We start from the raw sequence: 20,600 nt of genomic DNA, 5'->3' as shown, positions 1-20,600 counted from the left end.
GCCAGATAGCAGTTGCTACAAAAAAGCGCGTATTAGTACGACTTACAAAAAAGCATGAAAAATTATGCATCATTTAATACTAAATGCTAGAAAAACAATAAAAAGATTATTTATAATACTCATTAATATTAGTAGTTTAAATAAATAAGGAAAAAAAATTTCTCTTTCTGTATTTTATGAAATTTATGAATTTTAAAGTAAAAAGAAAAAATATTCAAGTCTAACTGTAGTAATGACAATGAATAACTTGATAAATATAATTGTTAAGCTTATCGAAAGACATAAATTGCATAGATAGCAACAAATGTCTAATGTTTAACACATGCAAGTTAAAAAATAATTTTTTACTACCTAGAATTATATTACCAGCAATCATGAGTAACCATCGCAATTTTACTCAATAGCTACTTATTTATTCTTCAGTGATGAGACTTTTCTGTTGTCTGAAAAAATTTTAGTAAAAATGACTCTTCACAAATCAATTTTAACGTTTTTTTTTATAATTACTGTAATAAGTATTATCAATGCAGGCCGTAAGTATATTTTCATATTTTTGCGTTTAAGAACAATGTTGGTTTATTGAATTTTTCATGAATTTAGTGCTGAGTGTTCTCCTTAAAAGTACAAATAATATAATTACCATTAGAAATTTATTTATAAAGCAAGATTTTGTTATTTTAGCTATAAGACGTGATGCTGGAGATGAAGAGCAAGGAGACAGAGGAAGAGTTGGATCAAGAGAAGCAGAAGGATCTGAAGGATTAAATGGAGAATTGGAAGGAGAATTAAACGAGGAAGAAGAAGAAGAGGATGATGATGGTGATAATGATTATGGAGAAAAAGAAGAAGAAGAAGAAGAAGAAGATGATGATGATGATGAAGAATATGAAGAATATGAAGAAAATGGAGATGATGACGAAGAATATGAAGAAAATGGAGATGGTGATGATGAAGAAGATGGAGATGATGATGATGATGATGAAGATGAGGAAGATGGAAATGATGATGAAGATGATGAAGAAAATGGAGATGAAGATTCGGAAAACGAAGACGAAGAAGAAGATTCAGAAGATGAAGACGAGGAACAACAACAAAAAGATGAACAACAGCAAGAGCAAGAAGAAGAAGAACAACAACAGCAAGAGGAACAACAGCAACAACAACAAGATCAACAACAACAAGACCAACAACAACAAGACCAACAACAACAACAACAACAACAACAACAACAACAACAACAACAACAACAACAACAACAACAACAACAACAACAACAACAACAACAACAACAACAACAACAACAACAAGTAGAACAACGACAACAACAAGAGGAACAACAACAAGAGTATCAAGAAGCAGTAGAAGAAGTAGACAAGATGTTGGATAACGTACAGGATCAAGTAGAGGAATTGCAAGAAAACTTAGAAGAAGAAGAAACTAAATCATTTTTTCCATTATTTATAACATCAATCTTTAGGCGACTACTATCTTTTTTTAATTAACCAGATGTTTTGATTTGAATTCCTCTCAAAATTTTTTCTTCATTCATCTAGTCTCGCTAGGATCCTTTATTATACGCATTTATCACCATTGTAATGTAAAATTTGTATGATTAACTCTTATAAAAATTTTTTTATTTGATGTTTAACAAAGTTATTCAGTGATTTAGAAAATTTTTATATTTTCATCAAACATTTTGTTGTTTAAAACTTTGTAAGCTTTCAAAGTAAATATTTAATGTTGGCTTTAAGTAAAATGCATCGGGACACCTGAATTTTTTTGATAAATATAATTGCTAGAATTATCGATAAAGTTAATTATTGTAATACAAGGAAACATTTACTTTGTTGATAAAAGTATTTAACTTCGCAAAAAATTTAATTAAGGTAAAAGTATGCAATTTCTTGATGTTCTTTCAATATAAATAAGATTTATTTAAAAAAATAACAAAAAATTTTTTTAATCCATCTTACCGTCACATTAAATTGCATAAAAAATATTATTGTTAATCATGAGTAAGTACATTTATCAAAAGAAAATTTTAAATAATTTTAATGGCCTTATGAATAATGATTGACATTTATATCATGCTTACAATAAAATAAAAATAAAAATAACAATAATCATAAAGACAATGGTGTGATGACAATAACATGTTCAAGATTCATCGGTGGTGGCAGCACCTGCCGCTACAAATTGCGGGCTGTTAAAATTGCCACACATCCAATACAATAACTATACATATAATAGCTACTTAAGATTTTTTTTTTATCCAATTATATTTGTTTGTAATTTATTTATAAGTATACTTAGATAAATACTTAATAACAAAGTACCGATATGTCTTCTTGAGTGAGTGGTAATACGATTGCTACTTATTTAATTTTTTATACTTTTCGTACGATGACGTGCCATGTTGTCTAATTCGCTGTTATCAAGTAATTACAGTGTCCTTGTAAGAAAGTATTTAACAACAGTGAATTTTAATAAAATTCATCGGAAAATTATCAAGTGCAATGATGATAATATTTTGATTCATTTAACAGTTGAGTATATTTTTGTATCATTAACATAACCTAAATTTTTATAATGTCACTATGTATAAAGATATTTTTTTTTTTTTTTATAATAGAGTAATGATAGTAATTGATTTTATATTTTTTTATGACAGTCATAACAGACGTTATGAGGAGTTATCGTGAGTTGATCTACAAATATTACGAAATATTTAAAATGAACGTGTAGGAATTTTTTGCAATATGGAAAATCGTGGCTACCGGAATCAAGTAAATAATCAACAATCATTTTGGAAAAAAAATGCACGAGCTGTTCCAGGAAGGTATGTATTTTGAAAATAATTAAATTAATTAATTAATTATTCAGAAGTTAAATAAATTTTTTTAATTAAAAATTTCAGGCCGAGTTTGAAGCAAGACAATCGCCAACTGAAAATGTCCAGTGCGAGTAACTTGCCAGGTGGTAATGGAGGAGCGATAGGTGCTGGCAGCAGTGCTGCTTCGTTTCGAGATTTCCAAGAGAGTGTTGACGACGCCTGGGACTCGGGAGATGACGAATTTTGCATGGTTTCCGACGTAAAAATATCTAAACGGGTGAGTCAGTCGGCTGCGATGAGCGTAATTAACAGTCACCGCAGCGGCGAGGGTCGCAGTGATAACAATTTAGCTACTCAAAACTACCAAGTGGGGAAAACTCAGGAAATAATACCAGAAGAGAAAAGAATGGAGGCATTGCAGCGACTAGCTGTACAACCGATCCATCTTCGTAATGATCGCACTAGCACGACTGTCGTATACCCAAACAGTCGCAGTAGATGCAATAATTTACAAACAGAAACAGACACTCAGGTTAAAGAAAAAATGGTATGCTCGCCTTATCGAGGTAACTCACATTACCCAGGTAGACCTCAAGCTTTCAGACCGTCCTCGACGCCTTCTAGATATTTTGTACCATTTAAGGAGCAAGACGGTGAAAGTAAAGTGGATAAATTTCAAAGTCTCTTGGACGCTTCGCTCCTTAATTTAGACGAGTTACGGCAATTGTCATGGTCTGGAGTTCCAGCCAAGTTACGGTCTATTATTTGGAGACTTTTATCGGTAAATTTATTAGTTTTTAAACCTTGTTGTTAATTAAATTATTGAATATAAATTATTTAATTTTATTCAGGAATATTTGCCGGCTAATTTGGAGAGACGTCAGCAAGTACTGGAGCGTAAACGCTTGGATTATTTGAGTCTCGTAAAGCAGTACTATGACGTTGAAAGAGATGAAGCTTTTCAAGATACATATCGACAAATTCATATTGATATTCCACGAATGTCTCCTCTAATTTCGTTGTTCCAACAGAAGACCGTACAACTGATATTCGAGAGGATACTCTACATATGGGCGATAAGACACCCTGCGTCTGGTTATGTCCAGGTATACTTCAACGTCGATTACTAAAGCTTACTTACAAGTTTTTTTTATACTGTTAAATTTATTTTAAAATAACTTAAGGGCATGAATGACCTGGTAACACCATTCTTCCTGGTTTTTCTGCAAGAAGCCCTGCCGGTTTCCGCTTGGCAAGACCTTGAAAATTACGACGTAGCCTCGCTGGACCAAAAACAAAGAGATATTATTGAAGCTGACAGCTTTTGGTGCCTATCCAAGTTCCTAGATGGTATTCAAGATAATTATATCTTTGCTCAATTAGGTATTCAACACAAAGTTAACCAACTCAAAGAACTCATACAGAGAATCGATGGTAATTTTTTTTATTATTTATTAAGGTTTTTTTTTTTTTTTATTAAAAAATTCTATTAATAATTATTGGCTTATATATTTTATTTAGCGCCGCTTCATCAACATTTACACCAACACGGCGTTGATTACCTCCAATTTTCGTTTAGATGGATGAATAATTTATTGACCAGAGAAATACCTCTTCATTGTACGATACGACTTTGGGACACATATCTCGCCGAGTCAGACCGCTTTGCATCCTTTCAATTGTATGTTTGTGCAGCTTTTCTCCTCAGATGGAGACGTCATCTTCTCGCGCAGCCCGATTTTCAAGTTAGCAATTGTTATATAATTTACAAAACACCAAAAAGAATTATTGTCAATAAACAAATAATAATAAATAATAATTTATTTTTGTAGGGTTTAATGTTGATGTTACAAAATTTACCGACGCAAAATTGGACCGATTCAGAGATAGGCGTTCTCGTAGCAGAAGCTTATAAATTAAAATTCACTTTTGCCGACGCACCGAATCATCTTCAGGCTCACGATGCCAGGTGACCAATTCTCAATACGTACTCAGTTGATCTGAGGGACAAAACAGTCGTATTGGCCAAGTAAATATCGAAAATAAAATATCATCACCGTAAATATCATATTTGTGTTTCTTCCGATTCGGATAGTTAACTAGCCAATCGATATTATAATTTCGTGCCGTCATAATAATTTTTTTAAAGAGAACAGAGTTTTTATTAATTATTATCATTATTACTATATCATCTATCGCCGTTTTTTATATTATGCGTAAAATTGGATGATGAATTTGATATATCAGTCCAAATGTGTTATATTTTTATGTATAATCCATGTAATTATAAAATATTTTATAATTACCGTGATTATATACTATATATGTAAATCAATAAATGATATTGTCGTTATTGTATTATTAATATACAAACAACACTTAGAATAGATTTTATATATATACATTAAATAATATCTATAGATGTTACAAACCTCATTTTAATATTATCATTATTATTCAAACATACAAATTGAAAATTAATTATAAATATACAAATATTATATTATATATTATATATTATATATACTAAGTCCACAATTTAACGTGATATTATTTTTAATTAACATTCTTTTTAATTCTACAAGTTATTTTAATCGTCCTCACCGTCGAGTTGAGCGTAATCTGCTTCCAGCGGTTGAAGCAGCGAGTATGTATCGTCTTCGTTGAATGTTTCCTAAAAAAACATAGCGGTAATATTCACCAATATTATTATAATAATTATAATTATTAAAACAAAGATAAAAAATAATTAATGATAAACTTACACTGACGTAATCGACCGCAGCAGGCATAGGATAGGCACAAGGCATGCATTCCATGCGAGTAACTCCGTCATTATCAGCCGTGCACTCGCAGTGCTGACAAGGACTAGATTGCGCTGTCAAGGCGACTCTTTTAGCAAATACATTGGCGAATTTTTTAATTGACGATGGCTTGTCAAGGTGAAGTTTATTGCCGCTGAATATGGTGCCATTGGTCTCCAGCGACAAAGGAGTGCAGTATCCAAGAGCGCTTTTTGGCAATTTAACTTGTCTTCTCAGATCCACATCACCCACCAAGACCTTGGCATCTTTTTTAGTGTAAGATTTTGTAGCGTCTAGCCCGTAAAATATTTTATTCAATCGCTGCTTTTTAAAATTAAAGTCCCCGTCCATGAGTATGTGAAGCGTAATGTCGTGTTCCAACAAAACTTGGTGCAGTACTGAATAATCAAGCTAAAAAAAAATTTTTATTAGATATTAAAAAGCAAAAAAAAAAAAAAAAATGTTTAAAATAATTACCGTTTGATTTAGCGACTCGCAGTGAGAACACGGCATCAATATAAATGTTTTGGAAACTCCAGCTCGAAATACTAATTGAGAAGCGAATCCAATCGCTGAAAAGACATCCTGATTGCCGTCCCCGACTTTAATATTATCAAAGTAATTAACAAATCTATTGATATCATCGGAAAATATTCTACTGTCCAGTGTGTGACTTCTTGGCGTGTCATAAACACCGTCACCACCGAACACTACCAATGACCATCTATTGTCTTTAAAATTATTTTCCGTGAATTCTTTATCAAGTTGCGTAACAAGAAGATCAATACTCCGGTTTTCTCTGATATTTTGATTGCATAATTTAGCTTCAACAATGAATACGACGTCCGTAGAGTTGGGAACATTTGAATTTTCTAGTTTACGAAACTCTCCTTCCAGTACACTGGAGCCGTTGGTCATTGTGCAAGTAGTACATTTGTCTGGTATTCTCAGATACGTATCGTAGAAGCCACAAATTTGCATATATGAAATAGCGAGTGTACATACTTCGGACATTGATCTGGTATTCAAACAGGCTTCGGTATAATATTGCGGCTCAACAACCATGAAGCAGTCGTTAAACTCGGAACTTTGGTTCCCGAACAAATTTAAACAAAGATCAAAAGACTCTGATTTGCCGTAGCCGACGTGAGCCAGGTTGGAAATCTCTGCTGATCCAGCTCGAGAAATTGACCAACTACCAGCGAAGCTGGCAATATCTTCGGTAACTCTGCCATTAGATCCTGTCGTATCATCCCACCGTTCGTTGTTCATCGTTCCCAGTAATCCAGAAGTTTTTCCAAAGAACCAACCTGACAATTGAATCACGCACACGTCATATTTGAAATTACACTTTAGTTTAAATTGATTATTCTTCAGTTTAATAGTCACGATGCTTTCTTCTTGATAAACGAACCCCGTGGAATTTTTCAACTCTATCGGTAGTTTTAAAACAGCATTTGAGTCGGCGAATTTTATGCTGTCGTTGAAAAGGTCCACCAGCAGACTCTGCTCTCCGATTGTTGCTACTATCTTGTGATCAATTATCGAGGAGTTAGTTTCGTTTGGCGAGTAGGAAATAAAAACTGCAAATTGGTTGTCAATAAAATCATGAGCCAGCAGATAAGTTTTTGTGCCAGCAAAATCGTAATGTCTTCCATCAAAAGTGACAAAGTGCTGGCGCCCGACAATCATCGCCTGAGCTTTGAACGGCGGCAGCCAGTTGTACGGATCCGTGTAAGGCTTGTAACGATAATACAGTGTCCAGAATGTCGTATTTGAAGCGGTGAAGTAATTCTGAACGTCTATAAGCGCGCGGTACTCAGGAATCTCCTGAAACTCCGGAGTTTGGTTGAACGCGTGCCAAGACATCGGCAATTTTTGTTCCAAACACATCAAGCCATCGTTGGGATCAAAAATAAATTTAGTCTTCGCTTCGCGGTATTTACTCTCAGCTTGAAGCGCAGTTTGACTTATGTCCATCAATTTTGAATGAATTATCTTGATTGCATTTTCTATTTTACTCTGAACTCCAAAGTACTGGTAAAAATAACTGACTCTGTCGTAGATGTAGTGAATTTTTTCCAGCGCAAAATTTATACTCGGGAGCTTTCTGAGCTCCGCAATCTCGGCTGCTATTTCTTCGACCAGGTCCTTAAGCTCATTACCGAACGGCACCATTGTAAAGTACCGCTCGCGTATGAAGTTTATAACAATCGCTGAGTACTTGCGTATATTTGTTATAATGTCATTAGCTTTTATGTCGCGGTACAGCTTGTCGACGTCTTGAGTGAAGTTGGTGAACCGATCAAAGTAAGGGGATTTTATCAACTCATTTCGACGGTCGTACAAAAAGTCCACCACTTCTTTGCTAGCTTTCCATAAAACGTCTTCAATGTAATGCAAAACTCTCAAAAACATCGGCTCTATCATCTTGAGGATCTTGTCCCACTGCTGAGTTATAGCAAAAGACATCTTGTTCCATAAATTCTCCATGTACTTGATGAACGACACGTGCAAGTCTTTGATAAACTTGTCGTACTTTTCAACTATTTTTTCAATAATATTCGCTATCTGTGTGATTGATTCTCCTTTTAGAATCGCGCTGACAATCTCTGTTAATTTTTTGTATCCATTTTTAATCGCTTCAATAACCCAGACGAGCGAATTGCGGATAGCTCGGCCAGACTCGCCCATAATTTCCCAAATTTCATTTAAAATATTCGGAAGCGAGTCGATGTGACTTCTCAGGGCCAGTTCATCGATAACATAAGCACCTATGGCCATCAAATCTTTCATGTAAAAATCATTATTATTGTAAGAGTCATTGAGGTAAACCTTAAGCCTGTTTAAATCCTCATCAAGTTCTTTGAGATTATTCCAGTCTTCGACCAACATCTGCAAGTCTTCTTGGGCATTTTCCCAGATGTCTGATGTGCTGCTGACAATTTCACTTCTTACGTAGTGCTTCCAGTAGTCCAGGTCTTTGTTAACGTCATTGTAAAAATCAGAAAAGGTAGTTTTTACAAAGTTAGTCAGATCGTTCCTCAACTCAGGCCGCCACTTGAGAGTTGAGGTGACCAGTCTTGAATGGTTCAAGCACAAGTAAAAAGCAACATCTGAAATAACTAGGTCGCGCTCATACGTTCTCCAGATATTGAAAACTCCATTGCGAGCGTCTGGAATGTTTCCATACATTCGAAGACTTTTGGTTGAGTCAGGCGTGTAATTGACCATCAGCCAAGTCAGTTTTTCTGGAATATTTAAGTAAAGTGCTCCGGAGGCGTTTAAATCTTTGGGTGTGTCAATAATGCTGCCGTTTACGACGTACTCTGTGTTAAGCGGATAGTAAGCCAGATCTATATGCTTAGTGAGGTCGGTGCTCTCCCGATGGTACTCGACTTGGTAATTATCGGGATCAATTTTCGAGTAGAGCTTGCCGGTCTCCTCCGGGAGATAACTGCGTCGGAATTTAGCGTTATGGTCTGTCTGTACAAAGTAGCTTGAATTTTTGTGAATGTAACCATAAATATCAAGATCTAGCCTTGTCTGCGGATGTTTCCCGCTGATTACGTAACTCCACCGAAATTCATCGGGCTCACGTGTCTCGTTATTGATAACAGTGAAGAGTTTCACGAGTTTGTCGGGATTATCGGAGTAATCTACAACGAGGCTGGCGTTTAGTAAAGTTGTCTTATCTCTTCTGCTCAAGTGGCCTGTTACTGTTGCGTCTTTACTGAATCCAGGATGCTTCAAACTAAAAACAGCCATCTGCCTATCTCCGTGATCGTCGCTGTCAGTAACATTTTTCCACAAGAATGCAACCCCAATAGTGCGCTCTCTCAAAATACTCTGGTCTTCCTCATCGTCCATGTAACTACTCGACTCCTCCTCCTCCTCCTTGGCGTAATTACTCGCCGTTTTGTTCCAATGAAGTTTTGCTTCGGAGTTTAATTCGCCGGCTGCTATCCAGTAAAATCCGTCGAGGCTGATATTACGCCAAGGGTAAGAAATATTTATAATTATAAATTGATTATCGACTTCCTCGGTTGTCTTGTTGACGATATTTAATTTATAGGCGGCCCATGCATCTTTGCCCAATTCTATTCGACAGTTATGATCGAATTCGCCGGGTAATACGCGATAGTCTGTTAAAAGAGTGACAGTGCGATTTAAATGTTCGGCTTTGAATTCCATTTCCTGGCCCTCGTGGAATGTTTTAACTTGAGATTCTCCAGCGATATTGAAAGCTGTGCTATTGTCGAGACGATAGACATTGACACGTCTCCATTCAACCGTCGGGTAATTTGTTCCAGCGTTACCCGCGCTGTACGTGTATTGATTAACGTACGTAATACCAAGCGGTTGATAAGAATTCTCCAGAGTTATTTGGATGCTGTCTTTCTCAAAGCCCGCACGTGACTCACCTTTCGAATTGTAACGAGCTATAACTATTTTTTCTTTGTTGTAGATTAGGTCCGCGTGACCTGTTGTCACTTGTGGCCTTTTTTTGTAGCCGTAGTTTAGCTCTGCGATATGACGGGTACTCAGGGGTACTTCTAATTGGACTATTCCTTCTAGATTTGAATCTAATCTTTCGCTGTGGTAGGAATAGTCAGAGTTGAACAAAGCGCTTTCATTTCCCCAAAATACTTGGACAAATCTTTTGGTTTGTTTTCTAAAAAAAAAAAATTTTTTAAATAATTTTTTTTTAATAAAAAATTTTTTTAATTTTTTAAATAATTTTTTTTAATAAAAAATTTAAAAAATCTTAAAAATAATTTTTTTCAATAAAAAATTTTAAAAAACAATTTTTTTTAACAAAATATTGCAATAAAAATTTTTTTAAATAAAAAAAAAATTAATTTTTAAAATATAAAAATTAATAAATAAAAAAAAAAAAAAATAAACTTACAGCGCTGTAAGTACAATAAAATTGCAAGCTGCATAAGAGAAACGCGGCATCGGTGTCGTTACATTTAAAGTACCATTGATATTCGATAAACTCGAGTAAGAAATGTGTGCAGTACCCATGCGTCGTCGAGCTGGATAATAAATTTCAGTGTCTATAATACTTTCCTCGACTTTCTGCCCGTCGTAGTTGAATAAAATAATAGCTGTTTCTCCATTTCTAGCCTGAGGGGTGTACAGAGAGTACTTCAACCCAATCCGCTTTTGATCGAAAGTAACATTTAAAAGATTATTAATAGCACTGCTCGGTAAATCATTCCAAGCAAATCGAATGTGGGCGTCTAGATTTTTTTCAGCCATGCGAATCTAAAATAAAAAAAGCAAAAAAAGCTTCTATGTAATCAAGATAAATGGATAAAGTTGATTAAAAATTTTTTCTGTAAATCACTTACTGAACCGTCTGAAACGTAATTAATCATCGCCTTGGCGGCATTATATCCCACAACGTAAATCGCATCTTGAATTCCTCCCTTTGCGTGATAACTAACTAAAACACGGTGATCATCATTATTGGGCGGTGGAAGTCGAACTGCAATGACAGCGTCGATGTTTTCATTATCGCGGTACCCGATGCTCGTATTTGCGGCGCATCTCCACAATTCTTTCTCAACCGCGATGTCGAATCCTACATTGACATTGCGGAAAGCACGCTGCGGATTTACAAAGAATAAATGAACATCTACGTCCTTGTCATTCTTGCCGCCGCTCAATTTCAAAAACATGTCGCTCAAGTAGCGGAGCTTCCACGCTAAATTCAGGTGTCCATTATTTTCATTGAGATTGTGCTTTATTCTCACATCTCCACTGTGATTTGTAAGCAGGAGATTGCCCTCGAGCTGAAAGTTTTCCAATTCGGACCACGGGGTCAGAACATTGATGTAGACACTGGTGTTTCCATTAACTTGAACGCTTGTAAATGCATTTAATTGGTATTTTTTAACTTCTGATTCCTTACCCGGGGAATCTGCTTGGAGACTTACGTCCCAATTCAGCGGATTAATGTAGCTGAGTGATGCGCTGCCGTTTGTCAATTCACTTGCGACTTTTAAACCCATCCCGTACTTTTCACGAGTAAAAACAAAATTTATCGTATGAGGTTCCTCTTCTTCTTGTTCGTTTTCCGGAGTTAAAGTTATCCGGGCATCTAATTTAGAAGTCTCCGGGTCTTTTTTAGTGACGTCGAATAAACCCTCGACGTTATAAATTTTAGATGTACGTAAATTTATCAATTTTCCGGTAAGTTTATTGTCTGAGTCAAGCAGACCGTCAAATCGACAGTCGAAACCCCGAGAGTCTTGAGGTCCTTCGAAGTCAATATCGATTGTGCCGTTAGAACGCAAAGCGCCCGATAATTTATACTCACTTTCCAGATATTTTAATTTCGACTGCACGGCCAAAGTTTTATCACGTGATAAATTGTTGTCATAGTTTACGTCGAATTCAATATTTTCCAAAGGCGCTATCCACGTTTTAACTCCGACAAATAATTTAACATTGTCTTCGGATTTAATGTTCCACTGCAAGCGTAATTGACACCGATTTTCTTTGTCGTCATCCATTTCAATGCTGCACTCCAAACGTTTTTCCGCTTCGAAAAAGTCCTTTTTAAGATCTATCTTCACCTTGGGGATGTTAAAATAGGGCGAATCGATGCTGGTGGTCAGAGAGCCCTCGAAAAAGGCCTCTTCCAGCTCCAGAGATCCCACGAATTCTGCTTTACTCTCATTCGTTTTAACAGCAATACTAGTTTTATAAGTACTTTCGTCAAGCTCAAGTGTCCCCTGAGCGTCTACATACCCAATAAATATCGTCGGAGTATTGAATATTATATGTAACTTGTGGATCTTAGAGTCGTCCTCGTCGTGCTCCATGTATGAATAATTTCCCCGAAGGCCAGTTTCAATCAACGTCGTCGAGTCATTTTTATTGATCCGCAAATTCATATCCAATAAGTAGACCGAGTTTTCCATGTCAACTTTAAATACGTACTGAGAATTTACTTCCGATGCCCTGGTGAACGGTGTTTTTATTTCGAGCGTATTCTTTATATCAAAAAAGTCCTCCATTACGAATCTATCATTCAGAGTAATCGCGCCCTGAGGAATACGAAGTACTCCGACGACTTGATACATCCGTCCTTGCTTATCCAAATCCAGGGAACCGATTATCGGTTCAACTATTGCAGCGTTTATCTAAAATTAGTTAAATATATTGTCATCTCTATCTCTAACTGCGTAATTAAGAAATCACCTTGTATCTTGTTAACTATTGACATTTTTTAAAATATAAGCTCACCCCAACATTACACTCATCGAGAGCTTTTATTTGAGTACCCACATTAACTTTTCATATATTTTATATATATATTATATATATATATATATATATATATATATATATATATATATATATATATATATATATATATATATATATATATATGTATATATGAAAAATATATCAAAATGCATGTGGGTACTCAAATGAAAAGTCTTGATGATTGTAATATCGGGATGAATTTATATTTTTACAAATGTCAATAGTTAAGAAAATACTGTGCAATTTAACAAAAATCATTGTTTAATCAAGTTAAATTTTATGTACACTGAAAAAAAATTAACTTGAATCAAGACAAAAAATTTTTGAACTAAGTAAAATTTACTCAAATCAAGAAGATGAAATTCTTCAAAAAATTTTTTTCCGTGTATTTATAGTTCACAATTCTTGGCAGTCACATAGTGACTGCAAGTTGTTAGTAATTAATTGTAAAAATTAATATCAAACTTACCTCGACATCACCTCGCCAACTAAAGTCATCATCTTCAGGCTCAAAACTCAACTCAATGAGTCTTTCTTCCGCGGAGAGCATTTGAAGCGGAGAAAATTTAGGTCCAGCGTTAATTTGAACCCCAAATTTAGTTTCAACGATTCTAATAGAAAATTCGGTGTCAAGAACTCCGGATAAGCGATTAGCTTTATCGCTTTTATCGATCAAAATTAACTTAGCCACGACACCGCTTTCATGAAGTCCGTGAATTGGGGTAAAAAGTACATAGCTGTAGTGAAAATCGGTAAGATTGTTGTAGTGCCAGACGGCCGTAAATCCCGCAGTGATATTATTATACCCAATTCGGAAGTCAGCTTCTGTTTTGGCAAGTTTGGTGATTACCATAAATTTCTGCAGCGCTTCAATTGGAGTAGAAAAGCGAAGCATGATATTAAAATCATAACTAGTTGCTGTGAAAAGTTGACAAAGCGCCTCGACTCCAATCGGGCCTGAGGGCAAAACAAGCTCAGCTACGACGTGCTTATTGCGCTCAGACAAACCAAATCTTCCTCGGACAAACGAGTACTTTTCCAGCGGGGTTGTGATGTTGAATTGCACCATAGACTCTTTTATGCGAGTTAGATCGCCCTGCAACACTCCGGTGTATCTTCTTGTGTCTATTTCAATGCTCGAGTATCCATCGAACTTCCAATTGGACATCATCCTCAATTGGCATTTAATATCGCCTGATTTGTAATTATCAAAAGGCGAAACGAACCTCAAGTTTCCAGCGAGAGTGACATTGTCTTCGGGATTCAAAGCTTCATTTAAATGCCAGAGACTTCTCAAGTTGATAACTTTGTCCGGGCTGTAATTTACGAAAAAATGAGAGTCAAAAGTGGTGGTGCTGGAGTCATGAATTATTTTATGCGTTAAGTTGGTCGTTATCCAACCAATTGAGTGAACAGTACTCGTTAATCCGCAGTCAGCTTTCCACTCGATAAAATTTTTAGTTTCCTGAGAGCTTGAGTAAATTTGAATGAGGAACCGTTGATTGTCTTGCCAATTAAGCCCACAGTCTGCTTTAAATTCCTGATCCGTCCAGTGGTATCTCGCGCTCAATGAAGTCTTCTTCCATTGTTCGAAAGGCGTAAGCATTTGGCTGTCAAATTTGAAGTAGTTCTTCCAGTTTTTCGGGTCGTAGTCTGCGTCGATGGTAATTCTTATGTTTTTCGTCGGGTCCCAGTCTATATAAGCGTCGAGAACGTAATTGTGTCCTTGAAGAACGCCGAGGAAACAAGAGCCAGTAAATAGTCTTCCGGGATAAGAAATCATAGCTGTTCCAGTGAGATTGCGTGACAGCGTTGGATGATCTTGATAAAATTTATTGAATTGAAGTGAAGTAGTAAATTTCATCGCTGGATCCCGGTTGGCGTCCCACTTTAGTTCAAAACCAAATTCCTTGCTTGTATCTTGATTTATACCCGTTGCAATCAGATGAACATCTCTCCAATTGTCAAGATGTAACTCCAGTCTGACTTCTCTTTCTACGTCTATATTTGCCGTGACAGCGTAAACATTATTTTTAAATCTCGCCTCAGCGTAGGTCAAGAATCGCGTCAAAGATATAATTGAATTTTGATATTTTATTGCGTATTTATCAGCGTCTAGATACTCTACAACAACGTCCAGCTTGGTATCAACATGATCGCGGTAATATTTACAATTAAATAAAATATCTTGTGACAAACTCGGTGATCTTAATATTAATTTAAGATTGTGGCTTAGGATACGCCGTTCGCTAGTTATTACCGATCGATCGGCATAAGTACCGCGAATTGTCGCATTGTGTCCGCTAAACCAAGTGCCCGCAAAATCAAGGTCGTATTCTCCGCGAGCTTTTTCTGTGATACGAACGTCAATTAAAAGTGAATCCAAATTCGGGATTGTCATATTTGCGTGGCCTTCAATAGCGAACATAGAGCCACGAGGAATCACCAAATTAACTGCCAGAGTTATTTCTTTTCCCGGAGCGTATCTAATCAATAAGTACGTTTTAGAAGTCGGTCCAATAGAAAACCGCTGTATGCCTATTTTAATGTCAATATTCTGAATAGGTTTGCTGATAGCAATAAATGCATTCATTTTAGCTTCTTGACTCTGAAAGTATGCTTTAGAATACGTCAAAACTAATTGAGTCGTCAGCTTATGCCGGTCGTCTTTCAAATGCGGCTTTCCGTTTATCTCCATATGCAGCTCCAAGTGACCAAGAGCTTGCTGGTACCATGTGTCAATTATCGCGTTCAATTCTGGATATGCGCTGGACTGTATCTTCAAATTAGCTTCTTTGTGGGTTAATGTTTTACTGGAACGGTTAGTTATTGCTATTTCTATTTGCAGAGTTTCTTTATTCATATTTTTAAACTGGTATTCAAGTCTTACATTGCCAGTCAGACTTATGTTTCTCTTCATAATGTATCCTCGTACTCGGCTTTTTATTTTCTTAGTCTGGAAATTCAGATCTATGTCACACTGAGTCACGTTGTTTTTATGGATATTTTTTACTGACCCTGTAAAAAAAAAAAAAAAAAAAAAAAAAAAGTATAAATATAAATTTATTGATCGATCAAATATTTATTTTAAATTTACCTGATAGCTCGACTATTTTTTCATCGTTGACTCTTACGTCGAGTTTTGGTAAATAAGTAAATCCATGGTTGCTAGGCTTCCTTTGATATCCAATATATCCGTCTAAATGCTTTGTTCCATTAATATCCAGACCAATATTGATCATCGTCTCATCTTCAGTTCGCTTGTAAGTACCTGAAATTAATTAAAAAAAATTTTAATAAAATTTCCTTTATTGCGCTGTAATTTATTTAAAAAATAACAACAAACCTTTTGCAACAAGACTATTTCCTGTTGACTTCAGCAAAACACTGACATTACGTGTTTTAGCGTCAAAACTAACAGTCACACTGGACTCGCGGTTTATTAATGACCCAGGAGTATCAAAAGCCAATCTCAGCTCGCTATCAGTCTAAACAAAATAAATAAAGTAATGAAGAAATAGATAGATAAAATAATAGATATAAAAATAAACAAATAAAAAATTACTGGTGTTGCATTCCACGTGTATTCAAAAAGATAACTTTTAGCGCTGGGATCAGCTTTGATGATAGATGTACGGAGAAAAGTAGGACCATTCAGAAAGAAATATGGTGCATTGGCAATATCTGTGACATTTGGAAATTGATAGTCGAAACAAAGTTTCAAACCAATTAATTGTTCAACCACTGGCCAACTGCAACTCGAATTGGCAATGGTTTTATATTTATTGGGAAGTTGTATATATGTCAACGCCGGATTTTCCGTAATCTCAGCCCCGTTCCCATTCACAAGAAGAATATTACTCTGTATTGTAAATACTTGTAATTTACGATTCGGTACTTGGAGATTTAGTCTGACGAGTCTGATGCCCTGAATGTCCAGATCGACTCTCACAGCGCTCGAGGAGTAAACATTGCTGACCAGCTTCATCGACGCACTTTTGTAAAACGCGTCTACAGTCATTTTTCCCGTTATATCAATACTCACACTGAAATAAAATAAATATAAATAACAAAGTTTATTTAAAAACTAAAAGCAATAAAATAAATCTACCTTGGAGATAAATTTCCAACAAGTTGCATTTCAGTATTTTTCATAAAACGCTCGCTGTCCAAGAGCCCGGAGAATTTAAAGTTACAAGCTCCAGATCCTGATAAATCCAACCGGACTGGTAAGCCCGCGGTACTCGGAACAATATAACTTGCATCTAAAAACATTCCCGTGTACTCGTAGTGGATTTCCCGACCAGACAATAAATTTTTAATCTTCGACCAGGGATCAAAAGAGGCCAGCGATTTGGCTATTTCTTCTTTGCCTCTCAGCATCACAAACTCTAGCTCATTGCCGAATATTTTGTAGGAAAAACTGACCCGCGGGTCATTGAAATTATTGTCTATAATATTTGGCAAAGTTTTCAAGCTTTCCCAATAATTTTCCGCTTCACCGGTGGACCTCAAGCTCCTCAGCAGGGTATTTATGTGCCGGGATATTTCTTCATTGGCAAACGGTCCATTTGGTCCAAAAAATCTCTCAATGTAGAATTCCATACCCTCCATTCGTACGGTCGCCTCGATGACATTGACCGATTCTCCGAATAAGTCGAGACTTATATTAAATGTCAGCGTTCTCGGTACGAATGATTTAGATGAAAATATAACGTTCGCCTGAAAGGTACCGCCAACATTGTATTCCTCTGAGAAAAATGATTTCTCGTAATTACGAGAGTATTTTCTTCCATCGCTGTTGAACTTATCGCTCAAATCCCGATCAGAGAGCAAACTTTGTACCTGAATTTTCGTCGGTGATGACGAGGCGATCAAGTTTGTCAAATGACTCCAGACAAATGACCCAACTGAAAAATATTTTATAAAAATCAAATTCTTAAGATAAAAATTTATTTTCAGGAAAAAAACGAAACTATTTACCCTGATTAATGGGCTCCTCTTTGAGAGTATGCTTTATCGTTTTGACAACATTATAATCAGGACAGCGCATCGCTTGTAAATAAGAGGCAATTCGTATCTCAGGTTCAAGGGTGATATTCCGATAGTAGGGAAGGAAAACACGGTCACGAGTTTTCTGGCAAGAAGGTAAGCGCCGATGGGCGTCAATAGCGGCTATCCTTGTCTCCATAGAGATAAATCCTCCTTTGTTCTCCATACAAACCTCGAGCTTATCTAGCAGTCCATCTCTTTCAAGTCCCATGTTCCCAATGGCTTTAAGAGCTTCCAAAGTCTGTAAAAATATTCAAATTTATTGCACAAACATTTATTTAACCCGGATAAAAAAAAAAACACATCTAATGGAAAATAAATCGCCTATCTATAAATACTCACTCGTTTTATTTCTTCGTCATCGTGGGCTCTCGGAGCGCACCCGCTCTCGATGGAGGATTCCAGGTGATCGAGAAATCGATCTATCCCGGTTCCTCCGATGCTCAAGCAGTCGTCTGAGTGCAAAAAACTCGGATGCTGTCTTTGACTCGCAGTATTTCCGATATTGTGGAGACAGAATGCTCGAACGACCGCCGAGTAAACGAGATTTAAATGACCGTTCGCGTCTTCACGCTCGAGCTCAAGCAACGGCAACAATGCCGCGACCGTCGAAGCGTCGGGTCTCGGTATCAGAGCTATTGCAGTTATCCAGGACTCGCTCCTCTCCTTGGTAATTGTTTTCTTCAGCATTGCGTCACGCATCACCTTAACAGCCGCGCTGGTCCCAATAAATGGAAGCGCATCTAGGACATGTTTCCTTCCGCCCTCGCAAGTTCCTTCCGCGCGGACCAGCAGCTGAGAGAGTGACAAATAATCGAGGAATCGGGCGGAATGCACAAACTTGCTGAAGTACTCCGAGAATGCTTGCTCGAGCTGACTGCTAGACCCGAGAAGACACATGTTCTTCAGTAAATCCCGCGTCGCTCTAAGCTCCCCATGAATCGTTCGACTGGAAAAAGCAGTGGCTGAATGGTCATACAATAAATTCGTCGGGATTATTTTAGGATTTGCCGGCTTGCTGTCTTCATTTTCCCTGCTTCCGAATTCGTTCTCTTCGTCCTCGGCATTTAAATCAGCTTCAACTTCTTCAATCAGCACGAGGCTTGAGTAAATTTCTGTTCTTACTCCGGTGTCTCCACTAGACAGCGGCTGAAGACGATGAAACTCTTGACAAGTTACTTTTTCATAAATATTGTGGTCCAAAACAATCTCACAGTCATACTGGGAGTCGACCAGCGCAGTTTGGGTGTGAGTTCGAGGACTCGCGTAAGTATTAGACTGAATAATAGACAAATGTTTGCCTCGATTGCTGCAACCGTTCAAATTTTTGCTCTTCTTAATAATCAAACTAGTTTTCCGCGCCTCGTGAAGACGATAACGCGTGTCGCAGATTCCGTTCACGTCCAGCTCGTCTGTGTGATGGTCTATGTCGAATCTCTTCATGGTGTTCTGCAGCATTGACAGAATCCCTCGCTTGATATTTATCGCCCAAATCGGGTCCTCGGAATTCGGACAGAGCTCGCGGACCTGCCCGTCTTCGAACGCAAATCGAAGACTGTAGTGCTCCAGGGCTTCTTTGAAGTCCGCCTCAGACCGGTCTGGAAAATCTGCGTCGTATTTTCCACGCGTTGCATGACGGATACTTGTTTTAGTCACTCGCAACTCTGCTTCGCAGGGTGTTAAAAATTTTAGAGAAATTGTCGACTCGATGTGCAGCTCAGAGGTGCTGGATCCGTTTCCTAAGTTGATATTCACGTCGACTTGATGCTGGTATTTATATACTACTTCTTTTGAGTATTTGAACTTCGCTTCGCTGCCAACTGGATTAATTTTTTTTTTTTATTTTATATAAAGAATAATATTTATTTATTTATTTATTTATTTATTTATACAAAAGTACTTACCACTGCATTTTGTCCGGCCACAAATTTGAGGCTCGTGGGCAGCATCTGAAAAAAAAAAAATCAATTATTAATTACACTAAAGTTATAGCAGTCCATTGGTTTGATTTCTTCATTTTATTTAACAAACAAATTTGTTCTGAAAAATTATTAAAAAAAATTTTTTTTTTTTACAGTAATTTATTTATTATTCATTTATGATTAAAATAACTTCCTGGAAAGAGATCTTGATGAAACGTTGTTTGTCAAACTTTTGATAAGAAGTTACACAAGAAATTGAAAATGCGCATTAGTTTATTGCGAAATTAAATAAAATAAAAATGAAAAAGAAGAAAAGAATAAAATAAAATATGAAAATGATAAATAATAAGTTACCTGAGTGGAGTATTGGAACGTTGAATACGAAAAATATCAAGAGTAAGTAGATGAAAAGTCTGTTGGCCATTTCGGGTGATCAGTATCACGACTCAAAGTGAGAAGTGAACTGTGCCAACTAATAAGGGCGACTGATTGACTTGTACGCTTGAATAATCTGTCCAGTCAAAGCATCGGGAGAATAACTAAAATCCCTGGTCTGCCTGTTGTCCACACACTATCCGTTAAACAAGTACTTCCTGCTGTGGTAGAGAGTATTGGGATAATGCGATGCGCTTAACGTAGATCATCTACTACCGCTCAGAATCGTAAAACTGACAATCTGACCCGACAGTTTAGTAGTTTAAA

General features: G+C 36.5%; 3 protein-coding genes across 3 annotated transcripts; 2 read left to right on the top strand and 1 right to left on the bottom strand.

Annotated features, from left to right (window-relative positions):
- Positions 1–373: 373 nt before the first annotated feature.
- On the top strand, positions 374–1,652 carry LOC141530507 (uncharacterized). Its single transcript, XM_074247649.1, has 2 exons — positions 374–533; positions 682–1,652. The coding sequence occupies exons 1-2, from the start codon at positions 464–466 to the stop codon at positions 1,500–1,502; spliced, it is 891 nt and encodes a 296-aa protein (XP_074103750.1). The 5' UTR covers positions 374–463; the 3' UTR covers positions 1,503–1,652.
- A 520-nt stretch (positions 1,653–2,172) lies between these two features.
- Positions 2,173–5,119, top strand: Tbc1d22 (TBC1 domain family member 22). Its single transcript, XM_074247636.1, has 7 exons — positions 2,173–2,545; positions 2,672–2,839; positions 2,918–3,614; positions 3,685–3,939; positions 4,018–4,267; positions 4,355–4,578; positions 4,666–5,119. Exons 2-7 carry the CDS (start codon positions 2,760–2,762, stop codon positions 4,804–4,806), a joined length of 1,647 nt encoding a protein of 548 aa, XP_074103737.1. The 5' UTR covers positions 2,173–2,545; positions 2,672–2,759; the 3' UTR covers positions 4,807–5,119.
- Positions 5,120–5,266: 147 nt separating this feature from the next.
- Positions 5,267–20,470, bottom strand: Apoltp (Apolipoprotein lipid transfer particle). The gene is made up of 14 exons (XM_074247530.1): positions 20,253–20,470; positions 19,881–19,925; positions 18,319–19,796; positions 17,908–18,217; positions 17,036–17,834; positions 16,490–16,970; positions 16,271–16,412; positions 16,022–16,195; positions 13,394–15,942; positions 10,998–12,797; positions 10,550–10,911; positions 6,115–10,312; positions 5,599–6,048; positions 5,267–5,507 (listed from the first exon to the last, which is right to left on the bottom strand). Exons 1-14 carry the CDS (start codon positions 20,320–20,322, stop codon positions 5,424–5,426), a joined length of 12,942 nt encoding a protein of 4,313 aa, XP_074103631.1. The 5' UTR covers positions 20,323–20,470; the 3' UTR covers positions 5,267–5,423.
- Between the last annotated feature and the right edge of the window lie 130 nt (positions 20,471–20,600).

Source organism: Cotesia typhae, unplaced genomic scaffold (assembly GCF_013202065.1).
Source record: "Cotesia typhae breed Kobodo isofemale line unplaced genomic scaffold, CoteBio_Ctyphae contig_119, whole genome shotgun sequence".
Taxonomy (NCBI): Eukaryota; Metazoa; Arthropoda; class Insecta; order Hymenoptera; family Braconidae; genus Cotesia; species Cotesia typhae.
This window is presented reverse-complemented; position numbering and strand designations above follow the sequence as displayed.